This window comes from Chiloscyllium plagiosum, unplaced genomic scaffold, assembly GCF_037043375.1.
Source record: "Chiloscyllium plagiosum isolate Xiang-an unplaced genomic scaffold, Cpla_swu_hap1 HiC_scaffold_8, whole genome shotgun sequence".
Lineage (NCBI taxonomy): Eukaryota > Metazoa > Chordata > Chondrichthyes > Orectolobiformes > Hemiscylliidae > Chiloscyllium > Chiloscyllium plagiosum.
In genome coordinates, this window is record NW_028270146.1 from 51,583,135 (window position 1) to 51,603,166 (window position 20,032).

The following is a 20,032-nucleotide window of genomic DNA, read 5'->3' on the forward strand; positions in this document are numbered from 1 at the left end:
TGCAGGGGTAAATGTAGGGGAATGGGTCTGAGTGGTGCTCTTCAGCGGGTCGGTGTGGACTTGTTGGGCCGAAGGGCCTGTTTCCACACTAAGTAATCTAAGTAATCTAATAACTCAAATAGACGTTGGAGGTAATACAAAAGATCAGAATGGGAGGCATTTAACTATGTGATGGATAGGGCTCAGCCTAAAACTCTAACTAGGAGCAAAGGACTTCCAAAAGCTCAAACCAAAACCTAAAAGTTAAAGAGTGCAATACAATTTATTTGGGTGGTATAACAGAAGGAAAGCAGAAGTGGAAAAGCACAAATATAGAATAGAAACATAAATAGAGAAAATAGGCTATTCATCCCATCCAGCCCACTTTTTCATTCAACAGGATTATGGCTGATCTCTTGCTTCAATGTCACATTCTCATTCTCTTCCCATATACCTTGACATCTTTGGTCTCGAGAAACCTTTTTTGTCTTGAACATATTCAGTGATTTGGCCTTCACATCCTTCTCTGCTAGAGAATTCTACAGGTGCACCGCCCTCTCACAATGAAGAAATTTGAATCCTAAATGGCATACCATGCATCTTAAGACCATGATCTCTAGTTCTGAACTACCCTGCTAGAGGAAGTTTCATCTCTGCATCCAGTACATCCAGCTTTGTCAGAATTTTCCACACTTTAATGAGATTGCCTCTCATTCTTATAAAGTTCAGTGAATACACATCTTGTCGACCCAGTCTCTCTTCATGACAAATCTGCCATTCCCTATCACAGTATGACTTTCTTTGGTAGGAGAACAAACTGCACAGCCTGCTAGAAGGTCCCTTTGGACTTTAACATTTCCCAAAACTATTACCATTTATTTATAAACAAAAACAGAAATTGCTAGAAAAACTCAGTAGGTCTGGTGCATCTGTGGAGAGAAATCAGAGTTGATGTTTCAGGCCCAGTGACCCTTCTTCAGAATTTCAGTTCTGAAAGCAAGGATAGCAGCAGGTACTGGAGCACAACTCTTCAGTACTATTGCTGGAATGTTGTCAGGGCCCATAGCCTTTACAGTATCCAGTGCCTCCATCCATTTCTAGAATGAATCAAGTTGGCTGAAGACTGTCATCTGTGATCCTGCTCACCACTGAAGGCGGCCAAGATGCATCATCTACAGTACTTGGCATTTCAGGCTAAAGATTGCTGTGAATGTTTTTGCCCTGATGATTTGGATTCTTCCATCATAAATGATGGGGATATTTCTGGAGCCTCCTCCTCCAGTGAGTTGTTTAACTGTCCACCACCATTCACAACTGGTTGTAGGGAGGTGATGGCCTCGTCGTGTTATTGTTGGACTGTTAACCCGGGCAATGCTCTGGGGACCTGGATTTGAATCCCAACATAGCAGATGGTAGAATCTGAATTCGATAAAAGAAAATCTGGAACTAAAGTCTAATGATGACCAGGAATCCATTGTTAATTGTTGGAGAAACACATCTGGCTCACTAATGTTCTTTCGGGAAGGAAGCTGCCATCCTGTCCTACATTTGACTCCAGACCCACAGAAATGTGATTGACTCTTAACTGCTCTCTGGGAAATTAGAGATGGGCAATAAATGCTGGCCTAGCCAGCAACGCCCTCATCCCATCAGCAAATGTTTTAAAAATGCGGCAGGACTGCAGGGCTTAGATCTGATTCATTGATTGTGGGTGGCTCTGCCTATCACTTGTCACCCATGCTGCTTGGCATGCAAGTAGTCCTGTTTGGTAATTTCACCAGGTTGGCACCTCATCTTTATCCATGTCTGGTGTAGATCCTGGCATGCCCTGCTGCACTCTCCATTGAACCATGTTTGATCCCCTGGCTTGATGGTAATGGTTAAGTGGGGAATATGCCAAGCCATGAGGTTGCAGATTGTGTTGGAGTACAGTCCTGCTGCTGTTGATGGCCCACAGGGCCTCATGGTTGCCCAGTCTTGAATTACTAGATCTGTTCAAAGTCTGTCCCATTTAGCACAGTGATAGTGCCAGACAACACGATGGAGATAGTTCTCAACATGAAGGCGGGACTTTGTCTCCACAAGTTTTATACGGTGGTCCTTCTTCTCAATACTATCATGGACTGATGCATCTGCAGCCGGTAAAGTGGGTACAATGAGGTCAAGTATGTTTTTTCCCTCTTGTTGGTTCCCTCATGACCTTCCACAGACCCAAACAAGCAGATATGTTCTTTAGGACCCACCAGCAGTAGTACTGCCACTCTTGGTGGTGGACATTGAAATCCCCCACCCAGAAGGCATTTCGCCCTCTTGCCATCTTGAGTGCTTCTTCAAAGTGTTGTTCAACATGGAGGAACACTGATTCACCTGCCAATGAAGGATTGTATGTCATAATCAGCAACATTAGCCTGAAGCCATGAGACTTCATGGGGTCTGGAGTCAAGGTTGGGGCAAATCCTTTCCGACAGTGTGTCACTGCACCACCACCACCTCTGCTGACTTTGTTCAGACACCAGTTTTGTTTCTTAAATTAAAAAAAACTTAACAATTTGGTAAATACAATAACTTTAGCAGAGAAAAAAACAAACAAGTAATTAATTTCAATGTTTTAAACCCAAAACATTTGTTCTCAGCCCCCATTCATACAAAAAATGGAAAAACAAACAAATAGTTATGGGATAAGTAAAACAAAACTGGCCAGATTATTTAAATGCTTTTCATGATGCATTGTTTCATAGGCACAAATATGAACTCCTTGGTTGCTCTTCTGGAGATGTTGATCAGCATCACTTTTTCAGTTCAGTCAGATACATATAGTAATACCTCTAACTTAGCTTTCTACTCTCCTGACCTCCAAAAGCTGGTAAGAAAGTTAGGTAAGCATGTTTTAAAATCTTCAGGCTGTGTCACCATCACCAGAACACTTCTCCACAGAATACATAGTCCCAAAAAAAAAATCCACTCTGGTACTGCCCTGATAAACTGACTGCCTTTTCCTCGGGCCTCAATTACCATTGCCATCTGCTTGAATATATGATCAATTCCCAGGTACTGACCTTGTTAATAGCCAACTTCTGCTGTCTGTTTAAATACAGTGCTCTTCCGGATGTCCCTGTGTCTGTATGAACTCTTTTAATCAAGAAACAGTCTGCAGTTAAATTCTAGGCCTGGCCCCATAAACAAAAGCTTAGTTGGTTTGTTCTTTTCCTTTTACCACAAGCTGTTTTCTCAAAGTCCAAAGACCATCTTCAGCTCATAATTCCCAATTCATAGCTCCAAACTAAAAATTGATGGAAGAATAAAAGTAATGAAAAGTCAGTGAGGATTCTCACATCAGTTTTCAGTCTCACTAACCTCTCCTGTATTATCTTTTTATGACGAAATCAGATTTCTTTCAATTGCCCCTTCCAAACAGACCTTTGCTTTTCTAGCTTTCCACGGAAGATATTTGTGTCTCCTTCTGTACAGAACTAAAGTTGTTCATTGATTGTTCTCTAATTTCCATTTTCTCCAGTCAGACAGTAAGCAGCTGACATTGATTTCCCTAACCTTTTCCTTTTTATATACTCATAGAAGATCTTGCTGTCTACTTTATGTTCCTTGCAAATTCACACTCATGCTCTATTTTGTCCACTCATAATCAACCAAATCTCTTAGTCATCATTTACTGAAGTCTTAACTGTTTTCAATCCTCAAGTTTGCTATTTTTTAGAATAGAATTTTTAATAGAGTCCCAACAGAGTGGAAACAGGCCCTTTGGCCCAACAAGTCCACACCGACCCTCCGAAGAGTAACCCACCCAAACCCATTCCGCTACCCTATTACTCTACATTTACTCCTGACTAATACACCTAACCCAAGTTAAAAATCACACAACAGCAGGTTATAGTCCAACAGGTTTAATTGGAAGCACACTAGCTTTCGGAGCGTCGCTCCGAAAGCTAGTGTGCTTCCAATTAAACCTGTTGGACTATAACCTGGTGTTGTGTGATTTTTAACTTTGTACACCCCAGTCCAACACCGGCATCTCCGAATCATGACACCTAACCTACACATTCCCGGGCAATTTAGCATGGGCAATTCACCTAACCTGCACATCTTTGGATTGTGGGAGGAAACTGGAGCACCCGGAGGAAACTTACACAGACACAGGGAGAATGTGCAAATTCCACACAGACAGTTGCCAGAGGCTGGAATCAAACCCAGGTCCCTGGTACTGTGAGGCATCTGTGCTAACCACTGAGTCACTGTGCTGCCCCACACAGTGTCTAGCAACTTCATAGACTCTTCGCTGGATCTAATACTATTTTGTTAGCCACAACTGTGTTACTTTCCCTGTTGTAATGCATGCATCCGTTCCTTAAACATTTTTCATTGCTATCACCCATTATGCATTTTAGTAAACAGGAGTTTAGAGTGTCTCGAAGACATTGGCAAATTTATTGCTGAGATTAAAGAATACACGCAAGTGATAATTAAAGAAAAGGTGAAGCTATTGAAGGATGTCAGCAGCAATCTTCAATGGAATTGAGATTCTCAATCATTTTGCTTTTATATTTAAAAGTCGAAGATGAAAGGAGGGGTCCTTGAAAGGAATGAGGAATAACTGACACACTTATTTCAAAACATTATGGCAAATGATAAATAGACAGCAAACCCAGATAGTCCAAGCTCCATGCAGCATATTAGCAATTAAAATCAGACATTCTAATCATATTTTTCATTTATTTTTATGTAGGAAAATATACATACTAAAGCACGAGAAGGTGACAAAGGTTACTTGACAAAGTTTAAATAAGAAAACCATCTGTCCTAACTACAAACTGTTAATTGCACATCAGAGGAAGAAAACTAGCGGAAACCATTAGGGCTAACATTACTATACATTTGAAAAAGTATTATCTAATCAAGGACAGTCAACACAGATTTGTAAATGGTATGTCATGCTTGATTATTTCCATTGAATTCTTTGAAAAATGAGAGCAAAAAACAAAGAATGCACTGAATTTGAATTTTCAAAAACTGTTTGATAAAGTGCCACATATGGGACACGATGCATAAATTAAAGTTAATGATATTCAAGGATAAAGGGATGGCTGAAGGATAAAACAACTAAACAATGACTAAATTAATGCTCTCAGACTGCCAAAATGTGCTAGAGGCGTGCCTCACGGATGTGTTGGAACCTTTCTCGTTCTCTAGATACGCAAATGACTTGCACAACAGCACAAATGATGTCAAATTTTGCTGATCTTAAAATTCGGGGAGACTGCAAGAGGATTTCGGCAGAATAGATAAATAGACAGATGTACGCTTGTCACAACTCAATATACATAGGCAGAAGCAATACATTTGCAGGGGTGAGGTAGGTGTGAGAGGCAGAATGTGAGTCTGTTTAAAATCATAAAAGTCACCAAACGGGGCAATCAGGGGTACAACCTTATTTTAATTAGGCAAAAAAATCGACACAAAGGGTAATTAAAGACACAACATTGGGGCTTGCAATGTAAAACAAGAGGCAGTATAAACTTTCAGAAATATTTCTTGGGTGTTTCTCATGGATTATTAAGGACTCAGGGCAGGTTCTTTAAGTCCTTAAATCCATACAACACAGAAAGCGATGATTCAGTCCCTCATACATGCCAGCTCTCTGCATCTGCAAATCACTTAGTTCCACAGGAAACCTGCCTTTCCTCCATAAACCTAAAAATCTCTTCAGACAATGTCCAATTCCTTTTTGAAAGCTTTAATTGACTCTGCTTCTATTCAACTCTCAAGCAGTGCAATCAAGATTCTTAAACCTCAAGGCATAAAAAAGATTTCCTCACGTTACTTTAAACTTGTCTCTTCTGGTACTCAATCCTTCCACCAAAGGCAACATTCTTTTACTCCAACCTACTCTGTCTAGATGGTTCATGATTTTGAGTACCTCTACCAAATCTCCTCTCAACATTTCTCCAAAAAGAGAACTGATCTATTTAACCGAAGTTCACTATCACCTAGACCATTCTCTTGAATTCTAATCAGAATATAATGTGCCATTCTTGATGTGAAGGCATTAGAGAGGCTGCAGGTGAAGCCAAACTAATACTTACACAGATTTTACACTTTTGCACTCTATGCAACTATATATAAATCCTAGGATCCCTAAAGCTTTATTAGCTGCTTTCTCAACTTGGCTTGTCATCCTCAATGACTTGCACACAAATCCCACCCTCCTTCCCTCCAACCCCAACACCTCCCCCACCATCACCGACCTCCCCCTCCACCCCCCCAACTGCCCCACACACACACACACACACACACACAGAAACACACACACACACGCGCGCGCGCACACATTCTTTCGACCAAAATGAATGATTTCACTCACCTTTGCACTAAGTTTCATCTGCCACCTGCACACTTATTCCACTAGCCTGTCCATATCCAGTTGAAGGTTATCACAATCCTCCCTTAGTAATACTTGCAAGTGTTGTGTCATCTGCAAAGTCTCAGATTTCTGAATCCCTGGTACATTCACTCTTTCAGTCAAATGGCAGCCACATTAATGGCTGCTGTGATATTTTTGATGGACAAACACCTCGCAATGTCCATCTCCATTCTCCACTCACAAATTAGCTGCTCAATCTGCCCTTTAGCCAATTAGCAGTCTGCACCTGCAAACATCATAGTTGCAACCTATCTCTCCCTCCTCCAATATTTGTTTCCCAATCTGAACAGGGAAAATTTTGACCTTCAAATGGGGTTTCTGAAATTTAGCAGTGTTGCTATAGCCAATGCATAAAAACTTTTTGCTAACATTTCAAATATTTTTAAAAAGTTATTTTCAAGAGCCTGACTGAAAAAGCGGTTGAGAATACAGTGAAAAAAATACTTTGAATAACATGTCTCTTATTTATCAGTAAATAGGTACTTAGAAGAAAACTTGAATATTTAGGTTGTTCTTTTTTGAGCAGAGGATTATCAAAATAGAAAATGCTTTTCCGTAAATGGCTATTTCAGACAACCCAATTATAGCATTTAACAGTGAATTAAATTAACATGAAAAATAAACTGAATAAATATGGAGAAAGAGTGTAATATGAATGGAAATTGGCACTGGTATGGAACTGAACCCAAATTACAAAGGCAATATTGGTCCTCATCAATGTTAACATTATTACCCCCAGAGGTCAACAATTGCTTAAAAATACTAATACACAACACTGACAAAATTATCTACAGAATAGCTATTCAATAATTCCGAGGACAGAATCAGTGGCAAGAAAGCCACATTCATGTAGATTACCAAGTTGCTTGTGTCATTGATCTCTGCTCACAGGATGAATTCTTGCCTATACAACATGTACAGTTATCCAACATATTGGAATAACTTCAGCTCTAATGTGACCAATGGTAATTTTAACATGTGTTGGTCAGAATAGATAAAACAATGACAATAAATGGTTGGCCATGACAAATAATGGAGAATGGCAATAAGAACAGTTAACATGCATTTATATAGCACCTATAATAATTTAAAACATCTTAAAGAGTCACAAAGGAATAAACTCTGACAGTAATCAACAATCAAGTACAAGAGAAACCTCTCAATGGGAATGGGTTTCTTCAGCACTGGTTTATCACCCCAAATGACTGCTAATTCATGACAGAGTTCACCATCATATCTGTTACTTAAATCATCTTCATTATTCCACACAGCCAACAGGTTTTTACAGCTTATTTTACCATAAAAAAGGTTCATACAATAAGTTACACTTGCCAATTTAAAAAAAAATTCTACCACAAACAGGAAATGTTCTGGATGTGAAGAAAAGCTCCAGGGACCAGGCCACATAAATTTAATCAGTGACATGATGTTAATATTCTGCACTCAAAATTACTTGAAGCATTAACATGGAATATGAAAAAATATCGTCAAAAATTCTTAAGTGTGACAAAACCTAAAACTATGTTCTAATGAACAGAATAAATACTCTTAATTTGATTATTCACAACTAAAGATCATCACAGAAGGCAAAGGTTCCATGCAACTTCTCATCACCACTAACCATCATTTCAGGTGTGCTCATCACTGCCTCTTCCACTCTCATGTCTAACAATAAGTACCATGAGCTCAAGGGCATTTTCTGCATGAAGATTGATTCTGCAAATCAGATGGCTCTTATTCCTCCTTCCATTTCCTTAGCTCTTTAAGCATAACTTCTTCTAAGTTTCCCCCTTGTACTTACCCTGAATATTTCAGCCCATATCTTTCTCTACTTTCTCTATTTTCTCTCTTCAGGCCCTATTTGACTTCACCTTATCTGATCATAACACAATTTAGGTGTATGGGCCATGCTAAATTGCTCAGTGTCCAGGGATGTGCAGGCTAGGTGGATTAGCCATGGGAAATGCAGGGTTACAGAGATAGGGTAGCAGTGTGGATCTGGTCAATGTGGAGTTGATGGGCTGAATGGCCTGCTTCCACACAGTCGGGATTCTATGATTTCCCTTTCTCAATTGCCATTATTGGCTATTCTCTCCTTTTGTCTAAAAATCTGCCATTACCCCTTCTACTCAAAATGCCTTTCTGGACTGTTGCGAGTGTCTCATCCATCACAAACTGGATACCATTGTAAATTCTGCTGCAAAGGTCACATCAATTCCAAATAACCCATCTAAAAAAGTCAAATAGGAGTTCAGAATATAGTGAAAGCTGTGCTATTTGAATGACTGTACATTAGATCTGAATCAAGCTCTTTAATGTACTTCAGCCATACAGACCTCCTTATGTCCTATCCCTCTACAAATTATGATTTATTGAGTAATCCAATTTTAATCACTTCACCATTGACAACCTTGCCATCAGATGCTTAGGTCCTAATTTCTAAACAATAAACATTTATTCACTTGTAGGACATGGGCATTTGATGATCTGTAGCTTTAAGTGGTTATTTTGACCTGTTTTTAAATTTAAGAGGTTTTAAGGCAAAAATGACATGCACTAGAGTAAACAGTTTGTGAGGCCTTGGTTTTTTTTTAAAAGTTGGAACAATAGAAGCAGCCTGAATGGGTGGGGTCAAACTCCCACAGAACCAGGATCTTTAGCTTATCTTCCAGCAGTTGCTGTTGGGGCCTTGAAGAAATGAAAGCTATTTCATCCCCTCTCCTGGGTTCAGCCAAAAGCTGGGGTTCTCTGCCTACTTCGGGAGTTGCCTGTGAGGCAATCTGTGTTCTGAATTTGCCTTTTGCCAAGGGGTGTGTTTATGGGATTTTACTATATTGAAACAGTTAATTAGTAATAGTTACCATATCTATTATTCTGCCAACTTTTTCAGTTGAGTTAAGTTATTCCAATTCCTTCTTTCTTTTGTTGTATTTTATCTATAGGGGATGAATAAAGTGTGCTTTGCATTAAATCTGGTAGTTTTACCAATCGAATTGCATCTGGAATGGAACACCTTACATTAACCTCAAAAATAAGAAAAATAGTTATGGTCTAGACTATCTTCTGAATATTTTGAGACAGTTTGGCCTGGTTCAAAATATGTGTCACTGGCTAGGCCAGCATTTATTGCCCATTCCTAGTTGCCTTTGAGAAGTAGTGGTGAACTGCTATCTTGAACCACAGCAGACAACATGCTATAGGTGGAGGAACACTGCACTTGGAAGAGGGAATTCCAGGATTTTAACCCAGCAACAAAGAAAGAACAATGATATATTTCCAAGTCAGGATGGTGAATGGCTTGGAGGGGAACTAAAAGGTGGTGGTGCTCCAATCTATCTGCTGCCCTTGACCTTCTAGATGGAAGTGGTCATGGGGTTGAAAGCTGCTGTCTAAGGATTTTGGCAAATGTTTGCATTATATCTTGTAGCCAGTACACACTGCTGCTAATGAGCATCGATGGTGGAGGAAGTGGATGTTTGTGGATGTGGTGCCTATCAAGCAGGCTGCTTGGTCCCTGATGATGTATGTTCCTGGAGTGTTGTTGGAGCTGTACCCATCAGGACAAATGGGGAGTATTCCAACAGACTTTTAGAGTCATTGAGTCATAGAGATGTACAGCGTGGAAACAGATCCTTCGGTCCAACTTGTCCATGCCGACCAGATATCCCAACCTAATCTAGTCCCATTTGCCAGCAGTTGGCCCATATTCCCCTAAACCCTTTCTGTTCATATCCAGATGCCTTTTAAATGTTGCAATTGTACCAGCCTCCACCACTTCCTCTGGCAGATCATTCCATGCACGCACCACCCTTTGTGTGAAAAAGTTGCCCCTTAGGTCCCCTCCCACCCTAAACCTATTCCGTCTAGTTCTGGACTCCCCCACCCCCAGGAAAAGACTTTGTCTATTTATCCTATCAATGCCCCTCATAACTTTATAAACCTCTATGGAGGTCACCCCTCAGCCTTTGATGCTCCAGGGAAAACAGCCCCAGCCTATTCAGCCACTCCCTACAGCTCAAATCCTCCAACCCTGGAAAATCTTTTCTGAACCTTTTCAAGTTTCTGTGCCTTGCAGTGGGTGGACAGGCTTTTGGGAGGCAGGAGGAGAATTACTCACTGTAGTATTCTTAGCCTCTCATCTACTCTTAGAGCAAGAACAAAGAACAATACAGCACAGGAACAAGCCCTTTGGCCCTCCAACCTGAGCCAATACAGTTTGCCCTTCCATACTAAAACTGTCATGATTTACAGGATCCATATCCCTCTATTCCTTTCCTATTCATGTATTCGTCCAGGTGGTTCTTTAATGCAGAGGCTGGAATCGCACCAGGGTCCCTGGCGCTGTGAGGCGGCAGTGCTAATCACTGAACCACCACGCAGCCTCTTCCTTCATAACTATAAAATGCCATACCAGGCGACATTCAGGTAAACCTTTTCCATACCCTCTCCAAAGCATCCACATCCTCCTGGTAGTGTGGTGATCAGAACGATATATTATATTCCAAGTGTGGCCCAACTAAATTCTATAAAGTTGCAGCATAATTTGTCTATCCTTATACTCAATGCCCTTTCCAATGAAGGCAAGTATGCCATAAGACTTTTTTACAACTTTATTAACTTGCACTACCCCATCTTCGTACCTGCACACCCAGATCCCTCTACGTATCAATGCTCCTAATGGTTCTGCCAATCACTGTATAATTTCCACCGCACTTGACCGTCAAAAATGCATCACCTCACATTTATCTGGATTAAACTCAATCTGCCATTTTTCTGCCCATGCCTCCAACCTATCTATATCCTGCTATATCCTCTGACAATCCTCCTCAATATTCACAACTCCACCATTCTTTGTATCACTCATGCTCTTGTAGCCATTGTGTTTATATGGCAAATTCACTTGAGTTTCTGAAGAATGGTTGCCCCCCCTCCCCCCAAGATATTGATAGTGGGGGATTCAATTATGTTAACACCCTTTAATGTCAAGGGGCAGTTGTTAGATTTATCTCTGAATTGAGATGGTCACTGCCTGGCATTTGTATGACACAAATACTATTTATCACTTTCAGCTCAAGCTTGAATATTGTCTAGGTCTTATTGCATCTGATCATGGACTGTTTGAGAGTCGCAAATGGTGCTAAACATTGGGCAAATATACCTAATTCAGATATTTCAATGAAGGGAATCCCATCATACATCTTGTCACGTTTTCTTAAGATGTTTGAGGAGTACCGATAAGCTGAATGGCAGGTGTCTTTTCTCTAGCGTGGGGGATTTAAAGACGAGGGGCTGTACATTTAAGGTGAGAGGAGAAAGACTTAACAAAGACACGAGGGGCAACTTTTTCACAGAATGGTTCATGTGTAGAATTAACTTCCACAGAAGGTGGTGGATGCGGTTACAACATTTAAAAGACATTTGGATCAGGACACGAATAAGAAATGTTTGAAGTGATATGGGTCAACACAGGCAGGTGGGACTAGTTTAGTTTGGGATTATGGTTAACGCGAAGGTTCTGTTTCCATGCTATATGACTCCATGACACTATATCCTACCACTATGATCGAGTGTTTGGTCATCTCACCTAATATAACAACTTACTTTACTTGATGACTATTACTATTCCATAATACTCTTATAAGGCTCTTTGGGAAAGTGAGAGTGTGGGGAAGTAGCACCACATGCTTTTACATTCCAATATTTATGACACCCTGAACATATCATAGTGCACAGTGATCTTGACCACACTGTGAAGTCCATTTAAGGCAATGATTTCCAAAACTTTCATGAAGAATCCCACATAAATACAAACACACTTCCAGGTACCTGCTCCTGGGAATCTCACACTCGTCCTAAAGGCACAAACAACTAACTACAGGAACAGAACAGTCCAATTGCAGAGTTTTCTTAAAAAAAAAAATGGTTCACCCCCAAAACTGAGGTGTCCACAGCACTCTGGCTGACCTACCTGTAATCCTTGGACAGCCTGCCCTTGACCTTCAGGACTAACTGATCTAATCCCCAGACTAAGAAAATGGATCTCCAGTCTCTAGTAGGATCAAATGCCTGGTGACTGTGCCAGCCTCCTGATTGACTGTGGCATTATTCTGACTATGCACCACACTGGATTGCTGCCTTTTGACTTGCAGACATTGTCATTTGTATGAAGCACATGCAGTGTGTTTGCTGACCATACTGCTGGCACATGCTGCAGGTGTGACACTGATATAGTACTGTGTCACTCAATCACTTGTCACTCCCTTGATTGTCCAATGCAGCCTCATGTCACAATCTGCCCACCTTTCCTATGCACCAAGAAGAGGCTGGAAATTAAAGGCTCTGTATACTAAGGAAGTAATCTGAATCACGGAGAGGCTAGCAGCCTGCAAGTCACTGCTGAAGTCAGTGAGTATGCACGAAGAATGCAGTGTGAAGTAAACACAAACTAAGAGTAGCAAGATGTATCCTGCGCAGATGCATGAGATGCCTGTGTGTTCTGCATGCAATATAACCTGGAAGAAGCAGGCGCAGTGAAATGATGAGGCTGGTGGTTTGTAATGCCAACTTGTATAGATAAAAGATTGAGACGGATTGCAGCCATGGAGCATGCAGGGACACTGTTATAATGAAGCATTTGCATGATGGCATCAGATACCTGTTTGCATGTCGGGAACTTGCGCTATCAAGTTTCACAGGGAAGAGGAGGAAAATTGGAAGTAGCATGCAATAATGCGAGATGGGTCTTTAATGAGGTGCAAGTAAATGGAAGTAAGGTTGCTCAATGATGAGATTCTGAAGTCTCTACTTAAGGTTTGAGGGGAGAATCACCAAGAACGATTTTTCTCGAATGTCGAGGTTCTGATTGTTTTTATTCATTCCACATATCCCACCTTTGTTACTCACAACACCCCAAGGAAAACAAATCACCCATAATACTTATTGGCCAATGTGAGCTTTCCTCAAAAACCATCTCTGAAAATATTATACCTTTGTCACATGTATTGATATATTTAGAGGGGTAACTGCTTGTACATTCAAATTGCAAGTTACATTATTAACTAATTTTGCATCATCCTTAAGTTTTGTTTCACACCAGATTAGTAATTTAATGCTTATTGAAGGAACCCGATTGATAGACCTTTTTGTAATGGCTCTAATATAGTTAAAGCACATAATTGGCCATATCAAGAACCAGGTGAAACAATTACATTCATGTTGAAAAAGCAAAATACTACGGATGCTAAATATTGGAAATAAAAAAAAACAGAAAATCCCGATGAAAGACAGGACTGGCAGCATCTGTCGAGAGTGAAATAGAGTGGCAAAGTGATGCTAACAGTATACAGAACAACCTTGATTATCCGAATTTCAGATTATTCGAAGAAGATCTTAAGGTCCCGTAAAAATGCTATCCATTATCTGAACAATCCATTATCTGAACTCTCCGTTATCCAAACAAAATACTCCCTGCCTGTCTTGTTCAGATAATTGAGATTGTTCTGCATATTCAATTCTCACAGCAGCTTAGGTCACCACGAAGAACTCTCCTTCTCAACCTCTCCTGTCACATGAAACATGGTGGCCCTTGGGTTAAACCACCACCAGTCATGACAGAGCAGCCCTATGGTTCAGCAGGACTATTGCAACTTTACCTTTATTACATGCTGTTGATTATATTAATACCGTCAACAGAACCTTGTGATTCCACAAGATAAAAAAAATTGAAATATACATTTGGTCTTAATTTACAAACTCCATTAAGGTCAAGTCAAAAAAGGCTCATTCAAACATCATACAAATATATCTCTAATTTTAACAGAATGCTTACATGAATCTTATAATTCATCCATAACATTTGCACTTACTAAAGTTCAACACTGGTGCATGTTTTAAAGATCTTTACTGTAACAAATGGATTAAAACAATATAAGCAAAGCACTGTTGTTGTTAGTTTCAGAACTACAGAAAAAAAAATCCTCTTCAATTTTTAACACGAAAAACTTTGAACTGCAAATAAGTAGTCATTCATTTTTTTCCAGACTCAGTTCCCACCAACTCTTGACCCTGAAGATTTACTAAAATTCCTTTAATTCCCAGCCATTTAACATTTAACTTTATAATAGTCTTTCACTGTGAAAGGTACTACTGGTCATACTCCCTTGAACACAGGCTAAGCAAACCTTCCAGTGTCATTTTAATCCTTTAATCAGAGTGTAAGCTCCAACATGCACTCCTACAGTATATCTTAGAGACTTCCATAAGAATTAATGAACTAGGAACAGGATAGGTTATTCAGTCCCTCTCACATGCTCACCTATTTAATAAGAGTACAGTTGATCTGATGTGGCCTCATTTCCACATTCCCATCTACCCTGAACTTGCTGGTTTATCAAGAATGTATCTGTCCTTGCTTTAAAAGCATTTAATGACTTCTATCTCCAATCCTCTTTGCCAGAAAAAGTTCCATCGACTTTACCTCTAAAAGAAGAATTCTTTGCCATCCACATCTTACTTTTAAACTGTGCCCCCTGGACTCTCCCACAAGGGAAACATTCTCTTAGAAACCCTTGCCCTCTCAAAGCATATTTCCTCGACACATAAATCGCATGGGTTTTGTATCCAGGTAGAAATGCCAATCAGCTACCTTGAGATCCCAACTCTCTTACATTTTGGAAATCAATGTTTAGATTAAAGCATAACAGTTTACAACATGATATTCTTAACATCATTCTGGCATGTCAAAGCAATCTGTAAACACAAAAGCAGCTGCTTTCTCTCAAAATGGGAACGTCTTACACCATCTTTCCAGCAACATAATTTGTTTTGTCTTTAATGTTTGATAGCGAAATCGTCTGCGCCTGCTTTTAAGATGAATTTAAAACAGATCACAGGACTCCCGACATTTGTCTCTAAATTAAACAGATAGTCCCTAAACATAAAGAAATTTTGTAATCCTTAGAATTGTAATGTAAGGCACTAAAAATACCTTCACATCTCTACCATGTAAGATCAAACCCTGCGCCTGCTGCATCTCTCGTTGATAATTATAGAATCACAGAATCCCAGAATCCCTACAACGTGGAAGCAGGCCAGTCAGCCCATCGATTCCACATTGACCCTGTGATGAGTGTCACATCCAGACCATCCACCCCTACCCTCACCTGTAACCCTACATTTCCCATGGCCAATTCACCTAACCTGCACATCGTTGGACTGCAAGAGGAAACCAGAGCACCCAGAAGAAACCCACTCAGACATGGGGAGAATGCAAAATCTCCACACAGACTGACTGTTGTCTGAGGCTGGAATCGAACCCAGGCCTCTGACACTACAAGGCAGTGGTGCTACTGTGCCACCAGGCCACCCCAGTTATTTATTTTCAGAATACTGTAATTGCTAAACGTGGAACCGGTTTTTAACAGAGTTGAGCTCATAGTTTAAAACTTACCTATCAATGTTACAAACTGTAATTAGTTCAAACCAATTCAACAGTAAAGGGTTTCATTCAGTGATCTGTTACTGTACTACTAATATAACAATTATCTTTTTATTTTATACACTGTTTTCAAATTTGAGCAGAACTGTGTGCTCGAACAGCAAGGAAAATTCCATAATGAAATTGTAAGTCTTTCTTACGTGCTACAGAGAAGTTATTCAAAGGTGTTTCTAGTTGCTCTGCATCTTGTGGCCGCTCTTTATAGCCAATAAATGTACCATCAGTCTTCAACAAAAAATAGCGGGGCCTCCACGTTTTTATGTATTCTCCTGGAAATACAGGCAAGTAGAAAATATAACATCCCAATGTATTGTAAGTAGACATTAACAAAACAAGTTCAAATTATGCATTCCTTTAGTCCTGTCCTTTGACCAAAGGGTTGTATAGAACTAGAAGACATATTTAAACTTCCCTATACTGTAATCTCAAATCCAGGGGGAAAAAAAGAGGAACTCGGGGGATGAGAAAAAAGTTTTACAGTATAAGTACCTTTGTTATGCTGGGTCATAGACAGGCAACTTGGCAAGGCATCTGGAAATTCTTGCCAAAAAGTCGAGGATGGTCATAACTATTTAATTTACACGTTACTCTTTGAAGGGCTAGGCTGAAGTAATGATGAGGAGAAAAAGTGAGGAATGCAGAGGCTGGAGAGTCAAAGTCGAAAACTGTGGTACTGAAAAAGCACAGCAGATCAGGCAGCTTCCAAGGAGCAGGAGAGTCGACGTTTTGGGCTTAAGCCCTTTATCAGGAATATTGGTAATGTGTTGGGGGTGGGGTACTGAGAGATAAATAGGGAAGTGGGGCTGGAGCTGGGGTGGGGGAGGTACTGGGAAGGCAATAGGTGGATGCAAATGGAGGGTATTTGTGATAGATCAGTGGGGAGGGTGCAGCGGAGAGGTGAGAAGGAAGATGGACAGGTGGGACATGTCAAAAGGGCGGTGTGAGGTCGGATCTGTGATGAAGTGGGGGGAGGGGAGATTTGGAAACTAGTGAAGTTGATGTTGATGCTGTGTGGTTGAACAGTCCCAAGGCAGATGAGGCGTTCTTCCTCCAGTGTTGGGTGGCTTGGATTTGGTGGTGGAGGAGGCCCAGAACTTGCATGTCCTTGGTGGAGCGGGAGGGGGAGTTGGAGTTGAAGCAGTTGGCCACAGGGTAGTGGGGTTGTTTGGTGCGTGTGACCAAGAGATGTTCCCTGAAACACTCTGCAGGTTGACCAGTGCAATAATCCTACCCTCAATCATGTACAACTAAAGTGTCTAGTTTGTGTGCAGTTAATTTATAATGATTTTTAGAATTGTATTTTATAATTCAGTAAAGTTCTGAAAATAAAATTACAAAATCATAATGAATGGGTGGCACGGTGGCTCAGTGGTTAGCACTGTTGCCTCACAGCACCAGGTACCTGATTTCGGTTCCCACCACAGGTGACTGTGCGGAGTTTGCACATTCTCCCAGTGTCTGCATGAGTTTCCTCCCACAATCCAAAGATATGCAGGTCAGGTGAATTGGCCATGCTAAATTGCCCATGCTAAATTGCCCATAGTATTTGGTGTATTAAGTCAGGGGGTAAATATAGGGTAGGAGACTGAGTTTGGTGGATTTGTTGGACCAAAGGGCCTCTTTCCATATTATAGGATTCTAATTTAATCTAATACTATAAACGTCATGGGACACTGCAAAAAAGTAGTCAGCTTTATTTTAAATGATGAACAAAGTGTGTGTGTAATTTTTCATTTCTGATTGACGGAAGCCATTGTAAAATTTGTACTCTGCTAGCTAAAAATGGCAAAAGATATTTCACCACTATCTAATATCACCATATAAAATGGTCAAAGTAAACCTAAGCTAAAACCACAAGCTAACATAATATTAGCAACACCCCACACATAAGACATACAAGCAGTAACAAGCCATTCAGCCCATTGGCTTTACTTCCCCATTCAATGAGATCACGGCTGATATGATAATTCTCAATTCCATTTTTCTGCCTTTTCTCCAAAACACTTGATTTCTTTATTGATTAAACATGTCTCTCTCACTTAATGAAACAGTCTCTATAGCCCTCGGTGGTAAGTATATTTGACAAGTTCACCACCTTCAAAGAAGAAATTCTTCCTAATCTCTAAAATGTTTGAGCCGTTATTCTTAGATTATGGCTTTTTGACCTGGATTCTTCCACAAGGGAACATCTAACCTGTCAAGTCCCCCTAAGGATCTCGCATGTTTACAGCTATATAACCTCCAGCTATGTGCCTCCATATTTTAAAGAGAAATATCCCCCATCACTTAAATCATAATGAGAAGCAAGTAGCTTCCAAGTCTGTGTCAATATTGCACACAGATTGGGCATTATAGGCCGGTGGTGATTCACCTTCAGTTTCCTCCCTTTTCAGGAAGTGATTGGCTGCAGATGATGCTCTCTCATGTGAGAACTCATGGGTGCAATATCACATTCTATCCACTCTGTGGCACAGCATGTTAGAACATCAATGCACTCCACTTCAATACATCTCACAATTATTGAATATTGCACTTATTTTAAACAATCAGGTTAGCAGGCAGTGAGTTTATTTAGTCTCAAATCATCTCTCTAGAAGCTTCAATTCCACAATAGAACAATGGATTGTTTGTTGCACATTTCTCAATCTTCAAAATTAGGTATGAATGCATATTGTTAGGACAGGACAGAAAAAGCTCTTATGTGCACTTCAGCAGCTGCTTACAGCTGACAAACGGGAAAGTATTGAGGGCTGAGGACAAAACGTAGTCTCTTCCTTTTTAAAATATTGCTGTTAGATGTTCTACCTTATGTATAGCGTAATATTATGGTTACAGAGTAATTAAAAAGATTTATCATTGTTGAAGGCAGACAGCAGATTTATAAACAGCACAGAAACATTGTCAATATAGTTTTCCTTCAATCACAACCAGATATTAGACACATCAAACTGATGCTCACCTTCATAATCTGGAAATTGTAAAAATAAATAAATAATGTGCATCAGAATAGATGCTGCTTGAAAGCTAATTTCTCTATCAACCCTACTACAACAAGAAGCCTTGTGGTTTTATGTTCCTTCAGTAATATACTAAGGCATGAAGTAATAACTTTTTGTTAACTCATATTTTATGCCCCAAACCCCATCCCCCAAGTACAAGGCGAAAGTCAGGAGTGTACGGAACATTCCCCACTTGCCTGGATGGGTGTGTGTCTCCAACAACACTCAAGCAGCTTGACACCATCCAGGGCAAAGCACTGTGCTCATTTGGCACCACATCTACAAACATTTGTTGGCTCCACTATCAATGCTCAGTAGCAACTAGATTAGATTATATTAGATTACTTAGATTAGATTAGATTACTTACAGTGTGGAAACAGGCCCTTCGGCCCAACAAGTCCACACCGACCCGCCGAAGCGCACCCACCCAGACCCATTTCCCTACATTTACCCCTGCACCTAACACTACGGGCAATTTAGCATGGCCAATTCACCTAACCTGCACATTTTTGGACTGTGGGAGGAAACCGGAGCACCCGGAAAAAACCCGGGTGGAAACCCACGCAGACACGGGGAGAATGTGCAAACTCCACACAGTCAGTCGCCTGAGGCGGGAATTGAACCCTGGTCTCTGGCGCTGTGAGGCAGCAATGCTGCCCACAACTACATGTACCATCTGTGAGATGCACAGCAGAAATTCACCAAGGCTCCACCGATGTATTTTCAAAAGCCATGGCCTGTACTGTTGCAAAGGTCTGAAGAAGGGCTCATGCCCGAAACGTCGATTCTCCTACTCCTTGGATGCTGCCTGACCTGCTGCGCTTTTCCAGCAACACATTTTCAGCACTGTTGCAAAGGATCAGGATAGCAGATACATGGGAACACCACCACTTGCAAGTTCCTTTTCAAGCCATACAGTACCTTGACTTGGAAATGTATCCTATTACTGCACTGACTGGGTGAATGGCTTCCACCCATTCCTAAATTTTCCACATGCCTGGTTAAGTACATTCCACAACACACAAGATACAAGGTACCTGACACCATCCAAGACAAAGCAGCCTGGTTGACTGACAGCCAATCCATCACCATAAGTATTCATTCCCTTTATGACTTCTACAGGA

General features: G+C 40.6%; 1 protein-coding gene across 6 annotated transcripts in view; it reads right to left on the reverse strand.

Moving 5' to 3' along the window:
* akt1 (AKT serine/threonine kinase 1) overlaps positions 1–20,032 on the reverse strand; it is a 133,614-nt gene that overhangs the window by 43,907 nt on the left and 69,675 nt on the right. For 5 of the 6 annotated variants that reach the window (XR_006312763.2, XM_087989832.1, XM_043697565.2 and 2 more), the window contains exon 3: positions 16,049–16,177. The exons of the other annotated variant lie outside the window; for it this stretch is intronic. Coding sequence is in view for 4 of the 5 variants with exons in the window: in XM_087989832.1 (XP_087845958.1) it covers positions 16,049–16,177 (129 nt within the window). In the remaining variant the exon portion in view is untranslated. The remainder of the gene's footprint in view (positions 1–16,048; positions 16,178–20,032) is intronic. 6 annotated transcript variants of the gene reach the window in all.